The sequence below is a fragment of the Oncorhynchus kisutch genome, linkage group LG30, assembly GCF_002021735.2.
Source record: "Oncorhynchus kisutch isolate 150728-3 linkage group LG30, Okis_V2, whole genome shotgun sequence".
Classification (NCBI taxonomy): Eukaryota; Metazoa; Chordata; class Actinopteri; order Salmoniformes; family Salmonidae; genus Oncorhynchus; species Oncorhynchus kisutch.
Genome location: NC_034203.2, coordinates 36,685,288 through 36,709,629, shown reverse-complemented (window position 1 = coordinate 36,709,629; position 24,342 = coordinate 36,685,288). Strand labels below are relative to the sequence as shown.

At 43.4% G+C, this 24,342-nt stretch overlaps 1 protein-coding gene across 7 annotated transcripts in view; it reads right to left on the bottom strand.

The window, feature by feature from the left end:
• The window catches only part of LOC109874772 (myomegalin), a 109,421-nt gene that overhangs the window by 48,816 nt on the left and 36,263 nt on the right, over positions 1-24,342 (bottom strand). For 2 of the 7 annotated variants that reach the window (XM_031810365.1, XM_031810366.1), the window contains exons 6-9: positions 14,084-14,207; positions 13,741-13,895; positions 13,347-13,503; positions 11,542-11,595 (exon numbers count right to left, since the gene is read on the bottom strand). In XM_031810365.1, coding sequence (XP_031666225.1) covers positions 11,542-11,595; positions 13,347-13,503; positions 13,741-13,895; positions 14,084-14,207 — 490 coding nt within the window. Of the gene's footprint in view, positions 1-862; positions 3,189-11,541; positions 11,596-13,346; positions 13,504-13,740; positions 13,896-14,083; positions 14,208-24,342 lie in introns of those variants that run through there. The other 5 variants (XM_031810363.1, XM_031810364.1, XM_031810361.1 and 2 more) reach the window with 4 other exon arrangements.

Here is a 24,342-nt window from a genome sequence, read left to right as displayed (position 1 = left end):
CACACACACACACACACACACACACACACACACACACACACACACACACACACACACATTAACATGTCAGCACTCACATCCCATATCTACGCTACATTACACTACCCTATGCTACCCTACATTACCCTGCGCTACATTACACTACCCTATGCTACCCTACATTACCCTACGCTACATTACACTACCCTATGCCACGCTACCCTACGCTACGCTACACTACCCTACGCTACCCTACATTACCCTACGCTACATTACACTACCCTATGCTACCCCACATTACCCTACGCTACATTACACTACCCTATGCCACGCTACCCTACGCTACACTACCCTACATTACCCTACGCTACATTACACTACCCTATGCCACGCTACGCTACACTACCCTACGCTACATTACACTACCCAATGCTACGCTACCCTACATTACCCTACGCTACACTACATTACACTACACTACCCTACATTACCCTACGCTATGCTACACACACACACAGATTTAAGTGCTACAGAGTGCACATCCTCTAATATGCATCTTCTCTGGAGAGGTTTAGGTGATGGAGATGGACAGCTGGATTACCCAGCTAATTAGCTAGGGGTATGGAGAGAACGGGAATATTCTCACGGTTGGAAGCACTGCACTGTGTGCTGGATTCACAGACTACCAAGTAACCTCCTGGAATATTCTTTACATCTAACAGATGATTAAATATGCCCAAAATCGATTTGTAGTAAAACAAGGTATCCTATTGAAAGAAAAACACGCCTTCTGATTTCAGTATCTGGCAAGTTTGAGTAAAGACAATAAAATGAGATTAGTGAGCCGATGTCCAGAGCTGACTGGAGAGCTGCTGTGGTATACCTGGTGGGGGCATGGGGGAGGACACTCATGATACAGATCCTCCCACAGCTCCTCCATCTCAGCCAGGTCCAGACCCCCAATCATCTCACTGTCCAGCCTGATCAGAGGGGCCTCCACGTCAGGTACATGGCCATGGATCTCCCCCTCTCCATTCGGACCTCGATGCAGCATCCCCAAGGCCGGCTCATAGAAGCTAAGTCTAGAGCCTCCATCGCTGGGGCTCTGTCTGAGCAGCACAGGCAATCTGCTTCCCTTGGGGCTCTGGACGGGCCGGTACACACAGTTCTGGAGCAGGCAGAGGGCCAGGGAGAGGTGGGATGCGGATCTCAGCGGGGTCACCAGGTCGTGCTCCTCAGACAGGGAGTCAGAGAACCGGTCATCCAGGGGGTCCCGGGGGTACCCTAGCCCCTCAGCCCCGTCTTGGATAGCAGACAGCCGGGTAGATTCTCCAGCTATGTCCAGGGAGTCTATGGAGGGGCTGGAGCTGGCTCGACCCGCCAGGGTACGGTCACTGTCTGAAGCCCGGGACTGAAGCTTGGACCCAGGGATCAGTGTGAGCGAGGAGTGGGTCCCCTCTGGCTCTTCCTCCCCTTCTCTACCTCTTTCTACTCCAATCACACTGGCCGAATACCTCGTCGATGGGCTACAGGAAATACTTCGTGCCAACTTCCTTGGTACTTTACACACAGCCTCATAGTCCGAGTCCACGACTCGCCACGCTGTGCACCCTTGGCACTTCCTACGTGAAGGTGTGACTGTCCCACAGCGTTGTGACCCTACAGCCGTCACCTCTGACCCTGGGTATTGAGGGCGATGCCCATGATGAGGATGGTGGTGACCCCCGAACTCCAACCCCTCTTCAGCCCAGGACTCATACAGAGAGTACACCAAGTCCTCCTGGAGCAGAGCACAGTACTTAGCATGGGTCAGACCAGACATGTCCACCATACCTTCCCCCTGTACCCCTCCTCCCGTACCCCCAGGCCCGGTAATGACCCCTCCACCACCGCCACCCTCCTCCCCGTTGGTCTTCCGGTAGAGGCCTCCGATGAGACCCCGTAGCCGGTGTTTCTCCTGGAGCAGCCTCTGCAGCCGTTCGATGGACAGAGCCTCCACACGGGCGACGACCGTATCAAACCTATACATACGCTCCAGTATGAAGGCACACTTGGAGCAGGCAAATTCGCCACGCCCGTCCCGGGTCAGCTCTCGCCCCAGGGCGTGGGACAGAAGCACTTGGAGGTTGAGTTTGGAGGCGGGGTGGAAGATCCATCGCCGTTGGTTACCGCAGAGCTCACGAGCGCAGATACGACACGCCTCCTTCATTCTGATGTCCAGCATTCCACACACACACTTAGACGGAGGCCAATCACCTTAGCTTGAAAACGTTAGTCTAATGGTGAAATAACCTTTGTTTTTAATGAAAAAAAACAAAGGTTCTGGCTGTTTACTGTCAAGTGTCCTATAAATAATAAATAACATTTGATTGATGGAGGTGAATGAGAGGATGCTATTAGCTCCAATATGACTAATGCTCATCCATCAGAAGAATCACTTTAAAACTCTGTGTATAAGATCATTGAAGGTGGGAATATATTGCATGTAACAGTCCTCTTTCTCTCTCTTCAGAAGATAAATAAATACCACTAAAACTTCATAAAAACAACAGATAGGCAGTCATTAAGGAAATACTAATATTGGCACTGGTAGCCTGCAGGGAAACGCACACAGCAGCAAGTAAAAGAGATGCTCACAAAATCCAATACTCTTGACATAATGACTATTTTTATTTCATAACCCGACCAGCGTTGTTGCTTCAGTAGGACTATGAAGAATTTGGGTGAATTGTAATTGCATATTGCTTGAGCAGAGGGCAGCCAGCAAGTATTCCAGTATCCTTGGTCACCGATTCTGTTGCATTCCGTAATGGATATTCTGAAGCGATGGGTTAAAGTCCGAAAGGGAAAAATAAAGTCATTTTGGTGTCATGCGCCTAAATATTCTCTAAATACACAAACCACCAGAGTTTTCACTCCAGGCGACTTCATCTCGCGTTTACCAAAACAAGAAAAGCACGCGCACGTTCCGCTGCATTACTTGGTTAGCTGTCATTGGGAGGCTCGCACTGTCAGATAGATTCTCACCGGTACATTAGGCTACGGCAGTATCGCTTTAACTGAAGATCGTCACCGCGGATAATTGACACACCAAAACAATTCATTCGGTAGCGGCAATCAGGTCCTCCGCAATCCTTTCACATTCATTCATTACAATGTCAACATTGGGGTTAGCTCACTTCAGCCCCGCGATCCTTTGGGCACACAATGATGTGGCAGCTTTGTAGCACTGGCTAGACCTGGCTGCAGGCACGGAGCGCACCATTTCATTCAATAGGGGTGCAAGATATCTGATCGTCTATATCAAGGGGTTAAAAAGTGTCCCTATCTGACACGATAATACACGTTATTTTCTTTCATATAATGAGCTAAATTTCGGTCAATTTTGTTAAAGATGTTGAATAAAATACTTTGACGATCTCTAATGCTCCCCAGGATGCCCTTAGTTATTCTGGTCCACTCTACACTAAGCTTTGTATTCGCTTCAACGAACAGGTGAAATGCATATTACCGTGTAGTAACATGGTGACATTAGTGACGCTCTGAAATGTAAATTACTTTATATTCCCAGTGTTTTGCATAAACTCTTGTAAACCAGTAGAAATAATCTAAATGAAAACCAATAATAACATCATTTTCTCTGCTTTGTTCATTTCCACCAGGCTATTTTTGTGCTTTTATGGGGTCAATACCAATTACTCAAACAGAACCACATACTCAGTCACAATGTTATTTCGTAAATACAGAATTTGATATCAAATTCAATGTGGAATTGATTCTATATATAACAAAGCAAAAAAAACATTTACTTCCTTGGGTAGCATGTTTAGATAATACACACACACACACACACACACACACACACACACACACACACACACACACACACACACACACACACACACACACACACACACACACACACACACACACAGCCTGAGGGTTGACTTGAACTAATTTCCACTGAACAGGCCGAGCAGGCTGCATAACCTTTCCTGCCTCATATTGAGCGTCTTCTAAATGCAAATAAGATCTCATAAATACACTTACAAGTAAATGCCATTACTGCTTTGCAAAGCAGAGGCGATACATTTTACATAGACTTTCCTATGCCCTATGCCAGGGTTGTGGGATCGATTCCCGGGGCCACCCATATGTAAAATGTATGCATGCATGAAATGTAAGTCGATTTGGATAAAAGCGTCTGTTAAATGGCATATATTATTATATATTATCAGGCAAATGCTTCCATAATAGTGAAGGTGGATGGTTCCGATGTTTACATTTATATTTTATATCTCGTACATTATTAATAGTTTTAAGGGAAGAAAAAAAACAGATCTGGCATGTATGACATGATTGTATGACATGATTGTATGACATGATTGTATGACATGATTGTATGACATGATTGTATGAGTGAAGATACACTGTAACGGCAGTGGCTCTAGAACTCAACAGATCTCAACAGATGGGCTGGGCACAGCTCTCATAGTGCTGCTTGCTGTTGAGTGTAACAACAAAGTGCTTCTATTCTACTCTATACACTTAGGGCCTGGAGTCTTTCCTGTCTGACCACATGTCCTGACCATGTCCTGACCTGGACTCTAGTTATAGCATATAGTCATGTGGTCAAGAATAATAATTGTACTGTATTCTATTCTAATCTATTCTACTCTAGAACTGTATATCACAGGAGGCCCAGGCTCCAACGCCTTCAACCAGGTGCCTGTCTGTGGGAAATAGACTACAACACAAGGCTATCCATTGGCTATCCATTACAGTTAGTCATCAGGAAGAGTGATTTAAAGCAGAGAGGGAAACACAGTGACACAATAGGACAAGAGGGCCATAAAACCGGTTACTACGACTACATATGCTACAAGAACAGAACAAAGAGAGGGGCACTAGTGGTGCAGTATGCACAGACACTGGTGGATGTGGGACTGCTATTGTAGCCTGTGCTGTGAATGGAGGGGTGTAGACAGATATGTTGACATATGAAGGCAAACCGGTTTTTCTAGAAACACGAGGCAACATGAGAGACGCTGCCGCATATAAATTAACTTACTGACAATAAATGAACTTACTGACAATAAATGAACTTACTGACAATAAATGAACTTACTGACAAGGGCAACCCAATGACATTGAAACATCACATTTGGCTTCAACATTTAAACTATGGTTTGGCTGTGTGAATAAATGAGCTGTACAAAACCACATTATCCAGAATGCTTTAGGCTCATAGGTTTCCACAGTGACCAGTGACTGTGTATCCCTGAGGGTGTGCACACAGACAGTCATGCACTCACACTGTGACTGCACATATCAGATTTGATTCTCAAAATAGCATGCTGCCTCAGAACAGAATGTTACAAATGGCTACTAGGTCCAAGTCTCTCTTGGAAAAGGAATGGGTTCAACCAAAAGGGATGGGTTAAACTAAAAGGGATGGGTTCAACCAAAAGGGATGGGTTAAACCAAAAGTGATGGGTTCAACCAAAAGGGATGGGTTAAACCAAAAGGGACAGGTTCAACCAAAAGGGATGGGTTAAACCAAAAGTGATGGGTTAAGCCAAAAGGGATGGGTTCAACCAAAAGGGATGGGTTCAACCAAAAGGGATGGGTTCACCCAAAAGGGATGGGTTAAACCAAAAGGGATGGGTTAAACCAAAAGGGATGGGTTCAACCAAAAGGGATGGGTTCAACCAAAAGGGATGGGTTAAACCAAAAGGGAATGATTATCAAAAGGGATGGGTTAACCCAAAGGGGATAGGTTACCAAAAGGGATGGGTTATTTGGGTGGCAGGTAGCCTAGTGGTTAGAGCGTTGGGCCCGTAACTGAAAGGTTGCTAGATCGAATCCCCGAGCTGATAGGACAAGAGGGCCTAGCTGATAGGAGAAGGTAAAAAATCTCCTGCTCTGCCCTTGAACAAGGCAGTTAACCCACTGTTCCTAGGCCATCATTATAAATAGGAATTTGTTCTTAACTGACTTGCCTAGTAAAATAACCATTTTAAAGGGACTGGTTAAACCAAATTGAACCCATCAAATTGATGGTTTATTTAAAGTCAAGAGTAATACATGATTCATAACAAAAACCTGTATGTAATTTTGCTAATATTTACTATGCTTCATTTTCAAACCCATGTAGGCTTCATTACCGTACTATATGATGCTGTATGGCAGACATTTTCTCTGAGGGCAGAGTTGACCTTGTATGTCCTAGGTCAGCTCCTCACTAATGCCTTCTTATGGGTGGCTTAAAATTACAGTCTGGGGTTAGTTGGCGGTTCTTGATTAAGTTTGTTGAGGATTTGGGGTTTAAAATGACAGTCTGGGGGTAGTTGGGGGTCCTTGATTAAGTTTGTTGGGGTTTAAAATGAGGACTGCTTCAGTACTCTCCAGCAGAGTCCACTGCAAAATCAGATAGTTCCTTCAAACTCCTCTTTAAGCATAGACTTAAGCATAGACCCACAGCGCATTTCATTCATAACATTTCTCCCTCCTGGATGGCCTGCCATTTAGATTGATCTCATTGACTGTGGTGTCTGGAGAACCAATTAGAAGCTAGGTATCTTAGACAACACAACTTGATATCTGTGTGTGTCAGAGTTGGCACCAGAAGGTCAGCGTGACCTATTGACAACCTCGCTGAAACACGAGCCACTAAATGCGCACCAACACACATCCTTGCACGCACACTCATTGACATACATGGATACAGACACTTGCAAGCCTTCTGTGTTGTATACAGTCGTGCTCTGTTGTGTACACAGATATTGAACATGTTGACAGACAGGTGAACATTCTTTCTACCCTTACTATCAGGTGTAACTATAGGCCAGAAAATATTGATATTTAAGTATTTTTCTGTCATTTAATGGGGCAAATAAATCAAAAGTTCAATGTGTGCCATTCCATTGCCTATGCCTGTGCATTCATTTTCCACTTTCAAAGACCCCTCCGCCTCAGTCTTCTAAAGAAACTGACATGGATTTGAGTAATAGTGATCCATTCAGCCTCAGTTACAACTGGCAGTGGCCAAGGCAATGGGACAACATCACTGTGTGAAATCTGAGCTGAGATCAGCCGTGATAGTCACATTTGCATCTTAGAGCCAAGCTGATTTACAAGGTAAAATGCCTCCAGAGGCACCTTGGGGATTTGGCTGCTTCATGAGAAACTCACACAACAACAAAAATGTGTAGGATTCAAAGCTGCCACCAAATGACAAGAGCCAAGAGCCTTGGGAGTCTCTGTGAGACAGGATCAAAGGAAGAATAATGGATATGACAAGAGCCAAGAGCCCTGGGAGTCTCTGTGAGACAGGATCAAAGGAAGAATAATGGATATGACCAGAGCCAAGAGCCCTGGGAGTCTCTGTGAGACAGGATCAAAGGAAGAATAATGGATATGACCAGAGCCAAGAGCCCTGGGAGTCTCTGTGAGACAGGATCAAAGGAAGAATAATGGATATGACCAGAGCCAAGAGCCCTGGGAGTCTCTGTGAGACAGGATCAAAGGAAGAATAATGGATATGACCAGAGCCAAGAGCCCTGGGAGTCTCTGTGAGACAGGATCAAAGGAAGAATAATGGATATGACCAGAGCCAAGAGCCTTGGGAGTCTCAGTGAGACAGGATCAAAGGAAGAATAATGGATATGACCAGAGCCAAGAGCCTTGGGAGTCTCAGTGAGACAGGATCAAAGGAAGAATAATGGATAGGACCAGAGCCAAGAGCCTTGGGAGTCTCTGTGAGACTGGATCAAAATAAAAATAATAGATATGACCAGAGCCATGCATCTAGAGAGTTGACACAAACCTGTAGAATGTTGAATATTGTTCTAATTATAGACAGTGACATAGCAATGTTTAAATATTCCCAGTGTAATGTTAATGGCGCTCTAACATGGCTGCCATAGAATGTTGTAGTGACATGAGAATGCATCATAATGCAGAAACCTCATTGGCCCAACTCTCTAAATACATTGCTCTGGTAATGACTAGCTATAGATAACGACTAATATGTGGTAATGACTGAGAAGAGATGACTGTCGATTACCAAAACTAACAAGTGACGATGATTAGCCAAACACTCTTGATCAAAATGACAGGATACACATACACTGTACTGCGGCTGTCTTTCAACTGTATGTGAGGTATAGTGACACTTTAAATAAAGTTTGATTTAATTTCATTTGACACACAGCAGTGCATCTATTTCTATTATCTAACCCCACTCCAGTCAACACAGACGCATACTGCATATACCTGTTTACTGTATACCTGCATACTGTATATACCTGTTTACTGTATATACCTGTTACTGTATATACCTGTTTACTGTATATACCTGTTACTGTATATACCTGTTTACTGTATACCTGCATACTGTATATACCTGTTTACTGTATATACCTGTTACTGTATATACCTGTTTACTGTATACCTGCATACTGTATATACCTGTTTACTGTATATACCTGTTACTGTATATACCTGTTACTGTATATACCTGTTTACTGTATATACCTGTTTACTGTATATACCTGTTACTGTATATACCTGTTACTGTATATACCTGTTTACTGTATATACCTGTTACTGTATATACCTGTTACTGTATATACCTGTTTACTGTATATACCTGTTTACTGTATATACCTGTTACTGTATATACCTGTTTACTGTATACCTGCATACTGTATATACCTGTTTACTGTATATACCTGTTACTGTATATACCTGTTTACTGTATATACCTGTTACTGTATATACCTGTTTACTGTATACCTGCATACTGTATATACCTGTTTACTGTATATACCTGTTACTGTATATACCTGTTACTGTATATACCTGTTTACTGTATACCTGCATACTGTATATACCTGTTACTGTATATACCTGTTACTGTATATACCTGTTACTGTATATACCTGTTATTGTATACCTGCATACTGCATATACCTGTTTACTGTATACCTGCATACTGTATATACCTGTTACTGTATATACCTGTTACTGTATATACCTGTTACTGTATATACCTGTTACTGTATATACCTGTTTACTGCATATACCTGTTACTGTATATACCTGTTACTGTATATAACTGCATACTGTACATACCTGTTACTGTATATACCTGTTACTGTATATACCTGTTTACTGTATATACCTGTTTACTGTATACCTGCATACTGTATATACCTGTTACTGTATATACCTGTTTACTGCATATACCTGTTACTGTATATACCTGTTTACTGTATACCTGCATACTGTATACCTGCATACTGTATATACCTGCATACTGTATATACCTGCATACTGTATATACATATATACCTGTTTACTGTATATACCTGTTTACTGTATACCTGCATGCTGTGTATACCTGCATACTGTATATACCTGCATACTGTATATACCTGCATACTGTATATACCTGTTTACTGCATATACCTGTTTACTGTATACCTGCATACTGTATATACATGTTACTGTATATACCTGCATACTGTATATACATGTTACTGTATATACCTGCATACTGTATATACCTGTTACTGTATATACCTGCATACTGTATATACATGTTACTGTATATACCTGCATACTGTATATACATGTTACTGTATATACCTGCATACTGTATATACATGTTACTGTATATACCTGCATACTGTATATACCTGTTACTGTATATACCTGTTTACTGCATATACCTGTTACTGTATATACCTGTTTACTGTATATACCTGTTACTGTGTATATACCTGTTTACTGCATATACCTGTTACTGTATATACCTGCATACTGTATATACCTGTTTACTGTATATACCTGTTTACTGTATACCTGCATGCTGTGTATACCTGCATACTGTATATACCTGCATACTGTATATACCTGCATACTGTATATACCTGCATACTGTATATACCTCTTTACTGTATATACCTGTTTACTGTATACCTGCATGCTGTGTATACCTGCATACTGTATATACCTGCGTACTGTATATACCTGTTTACTGCATATACCTGTTACTGTATATACCTCTTACTGTATATACCTGTTTACTGTATATACCTGTTTACTGTATATACCTGTTTACTGTATACCTGCATACTGTATATACCTGTTACTGTATATACCTGTTTACTGCATATACCTGTTACTGTATATACCTGTTTACTGTATACCTGCATACTGGATACCTGCATACTGTATATACCTGCATACTGTATATACCTGCATACTGTATATACCTCTTTACTGTATATACCTGTTTACTGTATACCTGCATGCTGTGTATACCTGCATACTGTATATACCTGCGTACTGTATATACCTGTTTACTGCATATACCTGTTACTGTATATACCTCTTACTGTATATACCTGCATACTGTATATACCTGTTACTGTATATACCTGTTACTGTATATACCTGCATACTGCATATACCTGTTTACTGTATATACCTGTTACTGTATATACCTGTTTACTGTATATACCTTCATACTGTATTATACCTGTTACTGTATATACCTGCATATACCTGTTTACTGTATAAACCTGTTACTGTATATACCTGTTACTGTATATACCTGCTACTGTATATACCTGTTTTCCTGTTAATTGTGTAATGTGAGAAGCTCCCCTCTAAGAATGTGACTGATGAGAATAGAGAATGTGGGCGGACTGTTCATAAATTCATCACATCATTTGTTTACCACAGACTAAAATAACCCAGGCCCGCTCCCTTCAGGGCCGACAGCTCCCAACACAATACTGGCATTAACAGACATAGAGACACTAACACAGACTGGTCTAGGAACGGTTTATTACTCAGCTCTAGCAGCTGCTATATACTAAGATGTTATATGATATGGTAACTATGGGTAATGTATGATGTTTACGTTGAATTCAATACAATGGCGTTTCAATTAAACACAAAGAAACCCTAATTATTTTAGAAAGTAGTTTATATGTGATTACAATTTGATAATGTATTTTTCCTTATATAGTGACCACCGACCACATGTTCTGTAGCTCATGATGTTACCACTCTGTATGTGGCTGTCTGCTTTAAGAGGTGCTTTGTGTTTATACTTCAGTAGGGGTCAAGCTCCACCAACACCTTAGAGTGGGATCTGGCTAAAGTGGGTACTGACTCAACAGTAGTGTAGGACTAGCACCTCAAAGTGCAGACACTTTAATCAACTTAATACAGAACTCAAAGCTGACAGTGATTATGCAATCTTAAAGACGGAATCCGCAGTAGGGGGACAGAGGGCCACTGGCCACCCCATCACCTTTGTTATTGTTTCTGTTGCTGAGCTGAGGAGCGCCTCGCAGCATGGTGAAACAAATTCCAGTACATATTGTGCTCTTCTATCGTGCGTGTGATGATGTCAGAGGAGAAAAAACTGTGTTGGTTGTTTTCAATAACTTCTTTGTTGTTGTAATATCACAAATGGACAGTTTCACCATGAAGGATCCCAGCTTCAAGTGAGTTTCTGTGTTCACTTCAGGATTCACTCACCTGCATCTCCTGCTCAATGCGTAGTCTCTCCCTGCCCAGCTCCTCCTGGTAGAACTGTGGGGGGGAGAAACAGGGGCCGTAGAAAGTTAGGTGTGTGTGTACGTGTGTGCGTGTGTGTGTGTGTGTGTGTGTGTGTGTGTGCATCTGTGCATGTGTTTGAGTAATGGTGATATCAGTCCCACAGAGCGTAATTAATATCTCCTTCTCAGAAAATCTGTACAACAGCTGTAGGGATGATCAGACCATTCAGAGAGGGGCAGAGTACACCGCGTTCTGTTGACAGTCGTCCAACAAAATGCATTACACTACCACCCTGCCTGCTGCCACAACAACACAACTTAACACAACACACTACACTAACTGGTAGATTGAACACGACTAGTTGCATGGGTTACAGAAGGCTACACAGCAAATACAAATGTAACGGATTGATTCTGAAACAGAATAAAGTGTTAAAGGTAGACTCAGCGAAATGATGTTGCAACAACCAGCACCACAGGTAGCCTAGTTGTTAGAGCGTTGGACTAGTAACTGAAAGGTTGCTAGCTCAAATCCCCATGCTGACAAGGTAAACATCTGTTGTTCTGCCCCTGAACAAGGCAGTTAACCCACTGTTCCTAGGCCATCATTGTAAATAACAATGTGTTCTTAACTGACTTGCCTAGTTAAATAAATATATATTGAGATCCATCACTTGACTCACAGTGTTGAGGTTTGCTCCTTACTGTTCACAATGTTGTAGCCAGGGCTTTGAGCCTCACTCTTCATTGCCCTTAGGTGTTGTGGAAATTGACCACATGGAATTCCTCAATCAAAATAAGATTTTGACAACTGAAAGGATATGAATGTTTATGGAGTGTTTATGTGTGTGTTGCTATGCGTTTCTTGACAGGAGTGTTTATATGTGTGTGTTGCTATGTGTTCCTTGACAGGAGTGTTTACATGTGTGTTGCTATGTGTTTCTTGACAGGAGTGTTTACATGTGTGTTGCTATGTGTTTCTTGACAGGAGTGTTTACATGTGTGTTGCTATGTGTTTCTTGACAGGAGTGTTTACATGTGTGTTGCTATGTGTTTCTTGACAGGAGTGTTTATATGTGTGTGTTGCTATGTGTTTCTTGACAGGAGTGTTTACATGTGTGTTGCTATGTGTTTCTTGACAGGAGTGTTTACATGTGTGTTGCTATGTGTTTCTTGACAGGAGTGTTTACGTGTGTGTTGCTATGCGTTTCTTGACAGGAGTGTTTATATGTGTGTGTTGCTATGTGTTTCTTGACAGGAGTGTTTATATGTGTGTGTTGCTATGTGTTTCTTGACAGGAGTGTTTACATGTGTGTTGCTATGTGTTTCTTGACAGGAGTGTTTATGTGTGTGTGTTGCGTGTGTTACGTAGCTATAACAGGTGTGCTTCCACATTTTGACATTGTGCTTCCACGTTTCCATGTGGTTCCATCTTTTTTACATGTGTGGGGACGGGGGAGATATGGATGAAGAAGGACTGGGTGAGGAGGGGGGAGGTAAAGGAGAGGCAAGGAGGGTTGAGGACATGTGAGGAAGGGTTGAGCTATGTCTAATGAGTGAGTGAGGAATGGGTGAGACTAGGGTGAGAGATGGGTGAGTTGTCCCTGAAACCCTGTGTATGAAGCTTTTCACTTGCTATTAAATGCCTGTACACACTACAGGAACTCAGTCAGTCAAATACATACAATAAATGAATAAAATAACACAATAAATGATTGAACCATTGACCCCAATGCAGACCCTACACATGCACTTCCTCATACGTGTAACAGCGATGATATATACCTCTGCATCTCTCTCTTTCTGCAGCAGGGATGAGGAGAGGTTCACTACCTGTCCCTCCAGCTCTCCCACCTTCAGGGCCAGGATGCTCTTCTGTCCACTCAGCTCAGTGATCAGAGCCTCCTTACAGCGCAGAGCACAGGTCAGCTCCTCAACCACCCTGCAGGAGGAGAGAGAGGAGAGACAGGATAGGAGAGAGAGGAGAGGAGAGAGAGAGAGGAGAGGAGAGAGAGAGAGGAGAGGAGAGAGAGAGAGAGGTCATTACCATAGGTACTGTGGGCTAAATTTGGACTTGTAGGAGTCCTAGGCTTTCCTCCATGAGTGTGAAGGTGTGTAATTACAGCTTTTAGGTCACTGGTTCAACTCTGGCTCGAATGACCATATACTGTGCGTGTACCTGTCTCTGTTGGTGTGTGATGGGGGGTAGTGAGACGTGGTCTGGGTGCTCTCCTCCTCCTCTGGGCTGTCCTTCATGTCCTCCAAGAGGGTCTGGGAGCTAGACCTAGCCAGGGAGGCCATCCTCCCAGCCTCACATCGCGCTAGCTCGGCCTCCTGGAGGAAAAACATGAACAGGTCTGGATATCAGTCTGTGTTTAAAGCTGATCTAATAATAGAACAACTCATTTCATCTCAACAAAGACTACAACCAACTTTAGCAGTGTGTGTGTGTGTGTGTGTGTGTGTGTGTGTGTGTGTGTGTGTGTGTGTGTGTGTGTGTGTGTGTGTGCACGTTTGTGTACCTCCTGCAGGAGTTGTATCTTGGTCTCCAGCAACTCCTGCATGTGGTCGATCTCCTGCTGTCTCTCCTCACATCGTCTCTGTAGCTCTGCCTCATTATGACTGGACAGGCTCTCAGCTGTTGACCTATCCGAAAAGAGGAGAGAGAAAGGAAACATTGTGATTGGTCAGGCTCTATTCTGTTGTCCTATCAGGGAGTGGACATTAGATGGAACATCATGTTAAGTGTCTATCAATAACTACCAACAGTCATCCACAAACACTCATTACACTGTGTTGCTTGTTATTGCGCCATCGGTGCAGGGCAGACCAGTGGTGTCAGTCCTGGGTGATTTTAGGGTTGTAGTGTGGTCAGGTCAGGACTAAGACAGGATATGAGGTCATATGAAGTATCCCTGCTATAACTCATGGGATACCCTATACCTCCCAGCTACAAATAGAGACCAGTCACACACCCAGAGTGTAAACTTTCATTGTGTTCACATATAGTTCTGTGAGAGCGTCTCGAAAACATCATGCAGACCAAGGCTGCGTCAAACTCGCCATAGCTATCAATAAGCATTCAGAGTCTTTGTTTACATACTACTGTCTTCGCACACACACATGGTATTGTGAAAACTGGAGCATCAACCTGTGAGTGAAGTCTACTGCTTGTAGTTGTACACCCTCTGACTGTGTGTGTGTTTGGTTTTATTATCCTTGTGGTGACCATAAGTCCTCACAAGGATAGTAAAACAAGGACAATTCCCCAGTCCCCACAAGGAAAAAGGCTATTTTATTTTATGGCTTAGGTTTAGGGTTAGAATTAGGGCGATAAATAGGGTTAGGAGTTTGAGGTTAAGGTCAGGGTTAAGGTCAGGGTTAGGGTTATGTTTAGGGTTAGGGGTTAGGGAAAATAGGATTTTGAATGGGAATCAATTGTTTGGTCCCCAAACAAATGTGTGTGTGTGTGTGTGTATGTGTGTGTGTGTGTGTGGGGGGGGGGGGTGTGTGTGTGTGTGTGTGTGTCTGTGCCTTTAAGTATCTGTTTTACTGAGTCACTCAATGACGCCATTCCAGAATTCCTGCTGTGGATCCCAAAATGGCAGACGCCTTCCTGTCTCCTTGGGGCGTCTGTTCTATTCCTCCTCCTCCTCCTCTCCTCTTTTCTCCTCCTCTCCTCTGCATTCCTCTGTTTTTAACTCAGACCATCTGACCATGGCAGACAGCAACTAAGATAACTAAGATTATTATTAACCAGACTGTATAATGTTACTGCTGGGTGGATGGATGCTACTGCTGGGTAGATGGATTACTGCTGAGTGGATGGATGTTACTGCTGGGTGGATGGATGTTACTGCTGGGTGGATGGATGTTACTGCTGGGTGGATGGATGTTACTGCTGGGTGGATGGATGTTACTGCTGGGTGGATGGATGTTACTGCTGGGTGGATGGATGTTACTGCTGGGTGGATGGATGTTACTGCTGGGTGGATGGATGCTACTGCTGGGTGGATGGATGTTACTGCTGGGTGGATGGATGTTACTGCTGGGTGGATGGATGTTACTGCTGGGTGGATGGATGTTACTGCTGGGTGGATGGATGCTACTGCTGGGTGGATGGATTACTGCTGGGTGGATGGATTACTGCTGGTGGATGGATGTTACTGCTGGGTGGATGGATGCTACTGCTGGGTGGATGGATGTTACTGCTGGGTGGATGGATGTTACACTGCTGGTGGATGGATGTTACTGCTGGGTGGATGGATGCTACTGCTGGGTGGGTGTTTGATCAAATCAAATCAATTGTATTGGTCATATACACATGTAAAGCAGATGTTATTGCGGGTGTAGCGAAATGCTTGTGCTTCTAACTCCGACAGTGCAGTAATATCTAACAAGTAATATCTAACAGTTTCACAACATATACCCAAAATACACGTAAATCTAAGTAAGGAATGGATTAAGAATATATACATATATGTCAGAGCGGCATTGGACTAAGATATAGTGGCATAGTATAGAGTACAGTTTAAACATATGAGATGGATGTTCCTTAAAGTGGCCAGTGATTCCTAATCTATGTCTATAGGCAGCAGCCTCTGATGTGCTGGAGATGGCTGTTTAATTTAACTTCTTATGGCTGGGGCAGTATTGAGCAGCTTGGATGAATAAGGTGCCCAGAGGTGGCCAGAGTAAACTGCCTGCTACTCAGTCCCAGTTGCTAATATATGCATATTATTAGTATATTTGGATAGAAAACACTCTGAAGTTTCTAAAACAGTTTGAATGATGTCTGTCAGTATAACAGAGCACATATGGCAGGCAAAAACCTGAGAAAAAAATCCAACCAGTAAGTGGGAAATCTGAGGTTGGTCGTTTTTCAACTCATTCCCTATTGAAGAGAGAGTGGGATATTGGTCATGTTGCACTTCCCAAGGCTTCCATTAGATGTCAACAGTCTTTAGAACCTTGTTTGATGCTTCTACTGTGAGGCGGGGGCGAATGAGAGGGGAATGAGTCAGAGGTCTGGCAGAATGCCTTGAGCTTGTGACGCTCGTTCACGTGAGAGCGAGCTCTATTCCATTGCTTTTCTACAGACAAAGGAATTCTCCGGTTGGAACATTATTGAAGATTTATGTTAAAAACATCCTAAAGATTGAGTCTATACTTCGTTTGACATGTTTCTACGGACTGTAAAGGTACTTTTTGACTTTTCGTCTGCTCCTAGTGAACGCGCTTCGTGAGTTTGGATTTGTTTACCAAACGTGCTAACAAAAGGAGCTATTTGGACATAAATGATGGACATTATCGAACAAAACAAACATTTATTGTGGAACTGGGATGCCTGGGAGTGCATTCTGATGAAGATCATCAAAGGTAAGTGAATATTTATAATGTTATTTCTGACTTCTGTTGACTGCACAATATGGTGGATAATTTAATAAACATTTTAAAAAGATTTCAAAAAAGCTTTTTTTCCATAAAGCTTTTTTGAAATTTGACACAGCGGTTGCATTAAGGAGAAGTGTATCTAAAGTTCCATGTATAACACTTGTATTTTCATCAATATTTATGATGACTATTTCTGTAAATTGATGTGGCTCTCTGCAAAATCACCGGATGTTTTTGGAACTACTGAACATAACGCGCCAATGAATACAGAGATTTGTTTATATAAATATGAACTTTATCGAACAAAATATACATGTTTTGTGTAACATGAAGTCCTATGAGTGTCATCGGATGAAGATCATCAAAGGTTAGTGATGAATTTGATCTCTATTTCAAATTTTTGTGACTCCTCTCTTTGGCTGGAAAAATGGCTGTGTTTTTCTGTGACTTGGTGGTGATCTAACATAATCGTTTGTGGTGCTTTCGCCGTAAAGTCTATTTGAAATCAGACACTGTGGTGGGATTAACAAGAAGTGTATCTTTAAAATGGTGTGAAATACTTGTATGTTTGAGGAAATTTAATTATGGGATTTCTGTTGTTTTGAATTTGGCGCCCTGCACTTTTACTGGCTATTGTCATATCGATCCCGTTAGCGGGATCTCAGCCATAAGAAGCCATCAGCCACAGTGAGTGGTGTAGTATAGAATACAATACAGTATATACATATGAGATGGGTGATGCAATACGTAAACACAATTTAAAAGTGACTAAGATAACGTAGAATAGTGTGGAGTGCAGTTTATTCAAATGAAATCACATTTTATTTGTCACATACACATGGTTAGCAGATGTTAATGCGAGTGTAGCGAAATGCTTGTGCTTCTAGTTCCGACAATGCAGTAATAACCAACAAGTAATCTAACCTAACAATTCCACAACTACTACCTTATACACACAAGTGTAAAGGGATAATAATATGTATTTTTTTTAACATCCATTTCCATTATTAAAGTGGCTGGTTGAGTCAGTATGTTGGCAGCAGCCACTCAATGTTAGTGGTGGCTGTTTAACAGTCTGATGGCCTTGAGATAGAAGCTGTTTTTCAGTCTCTCGGTCCCTGCTTTGATGCACCTGTACTGACCTCGCCTTCTGGATGATAGCGGGATGAACAGGCAGTGGCTCGGGTGGTTGTTGTCCTTGATGATCTTTATGGCCTTCCTGTGACATCGGGTGGTGTAGGTGTCCTGGAGGGCAGGTAGTTTGCCCCCGTTGATACATTGTGCAGACCTCACTACCCTCTGGAGAGCCTTGCGGTTGTGGGCGGAGCAGTTGCCGTACTAGGCTGGTACGGCATATGAGCACTACTTATATGAGATGAGTAATGCTCAATACGGAAACATTAGTTATTTTAGTTATTTGTTATTTTACATAAGTTATTTTGGATCATAAGAGACGGTAGCAGAAACCTTATGTACAAAATGAGTAAAAAAATAAAAAAATAAACGCAGATAAACGAACAAAAAAACACAATCGGTTGGCCTTCTGCTCCGGCGCCAGCTATTTGATACTATCTCCATTTTAATACAGCAATGTAATGTTGATTAGCTGATCTGATGCTATCTCCATTTTAATACAGTAATGTAAGGTTGATTAGCTGATCTGATGCTATCTCCATTTTAATACAGTAATGTAAGGTTGATTAGCTGATCTGATGCTATCTCCATTTTAATACAGTACTGTAAGGTTGATTAGCTGATCTGATGCTATCTCCATTTTAATACAGCAATGTAATGTTGATTAGCTGATCTGATACTATCTCCATATTAATACTGTAATGTAATGTTGATTAGCTGATCTGATACTATCTCCATATGAATACTGTAATGTAAGGTTGATTAGCTGCCATGTGAGCAAGAAGGCCAGGGAACAGTATGATCCATTACACCAGCTGTGGAGCTGGCAGTGATTAGTAGCTTGCATGCTAACTGCTCCCCTCCATCAGCCAAATATTTACGCCCTACCAGCACACACCACCTTTGATCATCAATCTATCACAGGCTATGGACTGTAGGCTGGAGGCTATGGTTGGGGGGTTGAGGGCACAAGGCAGAAAAGTGGACCTTTAATCTCATAGCAATCTGATAAATACACAGAATATGTCAATCAAATGGATTCCCTTCCAGGGGGAGTATTACATTCAAAGCCTAGCTGCAACAGCAGGGGTAGGGTTCGGAGGGGGGTAAGGGTGGACGTGACAGGTATTGCCTTCCATATCCCTGTCTGCACGCCAAGATATCAGGGTTGCCCTTTTGGAGCTGGCGGGTGTGCGATCCCATTGGGACAGACGCTCAGAGTACACGTGTGTGTGTGTATGTGTGTTTGTCTGATTGTGCACGCTCCTGTGTGTGTGTGTGTGTGTGTGTCCAGCTCTCTCTCACCCCACCAGCTGTTGTGTGAAACATGAGCTGAGATGTTACCGCTATATGGTTTGATTCTACCCTCTGAGGGACTCACTACTGATTACTGTTCCATGCCTAAAGTCTCCTGCTATAGGCTTGTTATCCTGCTATAACGCCATCGCTGTATGAGAAACAGCCTTTTTAATTCTCATCAAACAACGACAAACACTCACCGTAATCACTTGAGCAAATTGTATTTCAGAATACCAGCAAAGCATGGTCGTGGGTTTATACAGCGTAGTTTTATTTTTATTTTTTTATTTCACCTTTATTTAACCAGGTAGGCTAGTTGAGAACAAGTTCTCATTTGCAACTGCGACCTGGCCAAGATAAAGCATAGCAGTGTGAGCATACAACAAAGAGTTACACATGGAGTAAACAATTAACAAGTCAATAACACAGTAGAAAACGAAGGGGGGGTCTATATACAATGTGTGCAAAAGGCATGAGGAGGTAGGCAAATAATTACAATTTTGCAGATTAACACTGGAGTGATAAAAGATCAGATGGTCATGTACAGGTAGAGATATTGGTGTGCAGAAGAGCAGAAAAGTAAATAAATAAAAACAGTACGGGGATGAGGTAGGTGAAAAGGGTGGGCTATTTACCAATAGACTATGTACAGCTGCAGCGATCGGTTAGCTGCTCAGATAGCTGATGTTTGAAGTTGGTGAGGGAGATGAAAGTCTCCAACTTCAGCGATTTTTGCAATTCGTTCCAGTCACAGGCAGCAGAGTACTGGAACGAAAGGCGGCCAAATGAGGTGTTGGCTTTAGGGATGATCAGTGAGATACACCTGCTGGAGCGCGTGCTACGGATGGGTGTTGCCATCGTGACCAGTGAGCTGAGATAAGGCGGAGCTTTACCTAGCATAGACTTGTAGATGACCTGGAGCCAGTGGGTCTGGCGACGAATATGTAGCGAGGGCCAGCCGACTAGAGCATACAAGTCGCAGTGGTGGGTAGTATAAGGTGCTTTAGTGACAAAACGGATGGCACTGTGATAGACTGCATCCAGTTTGCTGAGTAGAGTGTTGGAAGCCATTTTGTAGATGACATCGCCGAAGTCGAGGATCGGTAGGATAGTCAGTTTTACTAGGGTAAGCTTGGCGGCTTGAGTGAAGGAGGCTTTGTTGCGGAATAGAAAGCCGACTCTTGATTTGATTTTCGATTGGAGATGTTTGATATGAGTCTGGAAGGAGAGTTTGCAGTCTAGCCAGACACCTAGGTACTTATAGACGTCCACATATTCTAGGTCGGAACCATCCAGGGTGGTGATGCTAGTCGGGCATGCAGGTGCAGGCAGCGACCGGTTGAAAAGCATGCATTTGGTTTTACTAGCGTTTAAGAGCAGTTGGAGGCCACGGAAGGAGTGTTGTATGGCATTGAAGCTTGTTTGGAGGTTAGATAGCACAGTGTCCAAAGACGGGCCGAAAGTATATAGAATGGTGTCGTCTGCGTAGAGGTGGATCAGGGAATCGCCCGCAGCAAGAGCAACATCATTGATATACACAGAGAAAAGAGTCGGCCCGAGAATTGAACCCTGTGGCACCCCCATAGAGACTGCCAGAGGACCGGACAGCATGCCCTCCGATTTGACACACTGAACTCTGTCTGCAAAGTAATTGGTGAACCAGGCAAGGCAGTCATCCGAAAAACCGAGGCTACTGAGTCTGCCGATAAGAATATGGTGATTGACAGAGTCGAAAGCCTTGGCGAGGTCGATGAAGACGGCTGCACAGTACTGTCTTTTATCGATGGCGGTTATGATGTCGTTTAGTACCTTGAGTGTGGCTGAGGTGCACCCATGACCGGCTCGGAAACCAGATTGCACAGCGGAGAAGGTACGGTGGGATTCGAGATGGTCAGTGACCTGTTTGTTGACTTGGCTTTCGAAGACCTTAGATAGGCAGGGCAGGATGGATATAGGTCTGTAACAGTTTGGGTCCAGGGTGTCTCCCCCTTTGAAGAGGGGGATGACTGCGGCAGCTTTCCAATCCTTGGGGATCTCAGACGAGATGAAAGAGAGGTTGAACAGGCTGGTAATAGGGGTTGCGACAATGGTGGCAGATAGTTTCAGAAATAGAGGGTCCAGATTGTCAAGCCCAGCTGATTTGTACGGGTCCAGGTTTTGCAGCTCTTTCAGAACATCTGCTATCTGGAGTCATGGGTCTTTGGAAAACATTAAGATAATTGAATTCTATTGGTTTAGTACTATGCTACATACAGTAAGCGGGTCTCGAGGGGAATTTCAGGAAGAGTAAGAGGACAGTATTTTATTGGTGGATATGTGGCATTGGTGATGTCAACATTAGGCCATTGAGGCTATCCATTCACAATGCATACAGGGTAAGATGGCACTGACAGACATGGCAGCTCTGCTTCTAGCTAGTAAGCAACTTTGAAGAATTATGTTTTTTTGTGTGTTATTTCTTACATTACTAATCCAGAACTTTTTTTGTGTGTTATTACATACAGCTGGAAAGAACTTTTGGATATCAGAGCGGCTGTAATTTACCAGCATTACGAATACGACTTTCCCGAATTGGATTCTTTGTCTGTACCCTCCTGGGCAATTGAACTTATCCCAGAGGCGGCTCCAAGACGCCACCGGTGGAGAAGAGGATTTCGGAGTGGACTTCAGTCTGACTCAGGAGGCGTGCACACCATCCACCGCTTCTGAGTATATTACTCGCTAATGTTCAGTTTCTGGATAATAAAGTAGACAAGCTCAGGGTGAGGATCTCCTTCCAGAGAGACATCAGGAACTGTAACATACTCTGTTTCACAGAATCATGGCTCTCTCGGGACATACTGTCCCCATCCATACAGCCAGCTGGGTTCTCAGTTCATCGTGCAAACAGGAATACAGAACTCGCCGGGAAGAAGAAAGGCGGGGGTGTATGTTTCATAATTAACTACACATGGTGTGATTGTGATAACATACAGAAACTCAAGACCTTTTGTTCACCCGACCTAGAATACCTCACAATCAAATGCAGAAGGTATTACCTCCCAAGATAATTCTCTACGGTTATAGCCACAGCTGTGTATATTCCCCCTCAAGCCGAAACCACAACCATTCCTCAAGGAACAACACTGAACTTCATGCAAACCGGAAACCACATATACTGAGGCAACATTTATTGTAGCTGGGGATTTTACCAAAGCAAATTTGAGGAAAAAGCTACCGAAGTTCTATCAACACATTGACTGTAGTACTCGCGTAGGAAAAACACTAGACCACTGCTACTCACCTTTTCGAGAGGCCTACAAGGCCCTCCCCTGCACCCCCTTTGCAAATCAGATTAAGACTCTATTTTGCTCCTCCCTTCCTATAGGCAGAAACTCAAACAGGAAGTACCCGTGCTAAGGTCTATTCAATGCTGGTCTGACCAATCGGAATCCATGCTTCAAGATTGTTTTGATCACGTGGACTGGGATATGTTCCGGGTAACCTCTGAGAATAACATTGACGTTTACACGGACATGGAGACTGAGTTCATCAGGAAGTGATTAGGGGATGTTGTTCCCACGGTGACTATTAAAACCTACCCAAAAACTGTGGATAGATGACAGCATTCACGCAAAACTGAAAGCGCGAACCATTGCATTTAACCATGGCAAGGTGACAGGGAATAAATATGGTTGAATACAAACAGTGTAGTTATTCCCTCTGTAAGTCAATCAAACAGGCAAAATGTCAGTACAGAGACAAATTGGCGTTGCAATTCAACGTCTCAGACACAAGATGTATGTGGCAGGGTCTACAGACAATCACAGATTACAAAGGGAGAACCAGCCACGTCACGGACACCAACGTCTTTCTCCCAGACATCTTAACACAATATTCGCCTACTTTGAGGATAACACATTGCCACCGATGCCACCCATTCCAAAGGACTGTAGGTTCTCGTTCTCCGTGGCCAAAGTGAGTAAGACATTTAAGCGAATTAACCCTCTCATGGCTGCCGGCCCAGAAGGCATCTCTAGCCACGTAGACCAGCTGGCTGCGTAGACCAGAGCATGTTGTAGACCAGCTGACCAGCTGGCCTAGACGAAACAGCCTACAGAGAGGAGGTGAGAGCCTTGGTGGAGTGGTGCCTGGAAAATAACTTCTCCCTCAAAGTTAACAAAACAAAGAAGCTGATCGTGGACTTCAGGAAACAGCAGAGGGAGCACCCCCCTATCCACATCGACGGGACAGTAGTGGAGAAGGTGGAACGTTTTAAGTTGCTCTGCGTACACATCACTGACAATCTGAAAAGGTCCACCCACAAAGACAGTGTGGTAATGAAGGCGCAACAGCGCCTCTTCAACCTCAGGAGGCTGAAGAAATTCGGCTTGGCCCCTAAGACCCTCAGAAACTTTTACAGATGCACAATTGAGAGCATCCTGTTGGACTGTTTCACTGCCTGGTACGGCAACTGCACCGCCCGCAACCGCAGAGCTCTCCAGAGGGTGGTGCGGTCTGCCCAACGTATCGCCGGGGCCACATGACCTGCCCTCCAGGATACCTGCAGCACCCGATGTCACAGGAAGCCCAAAAAGATCATCAAGGACATTAACCACTTGAGCCACAGCCTGTTCACCCCACTATCATCCAGAAGGTGAGGTCAGTACAGGTGCATCAAAGCTGGGACAGAGAGACAGAAAAATCGCTTCTATCTCAAGGCCATCAGACTGTCAAATAGCCATCACTAGCAGGCTACCACCCGGCTACTCAACCCAGCACCTTAGAGGCTGCTGCCGTAAATACATAGACATGGAATCACTAGTCACTTTAATGTTTACATACTGCTTTACTCATCTCAAATGTATACACTGTATTCTATTCCACTGTATTTTAGTCAATGCCACTCCGACATAGCTCAACCTAATATTTACAGTTGAAGTTGGAAGTTTACATGCACTTAGGTTGGAGTCAT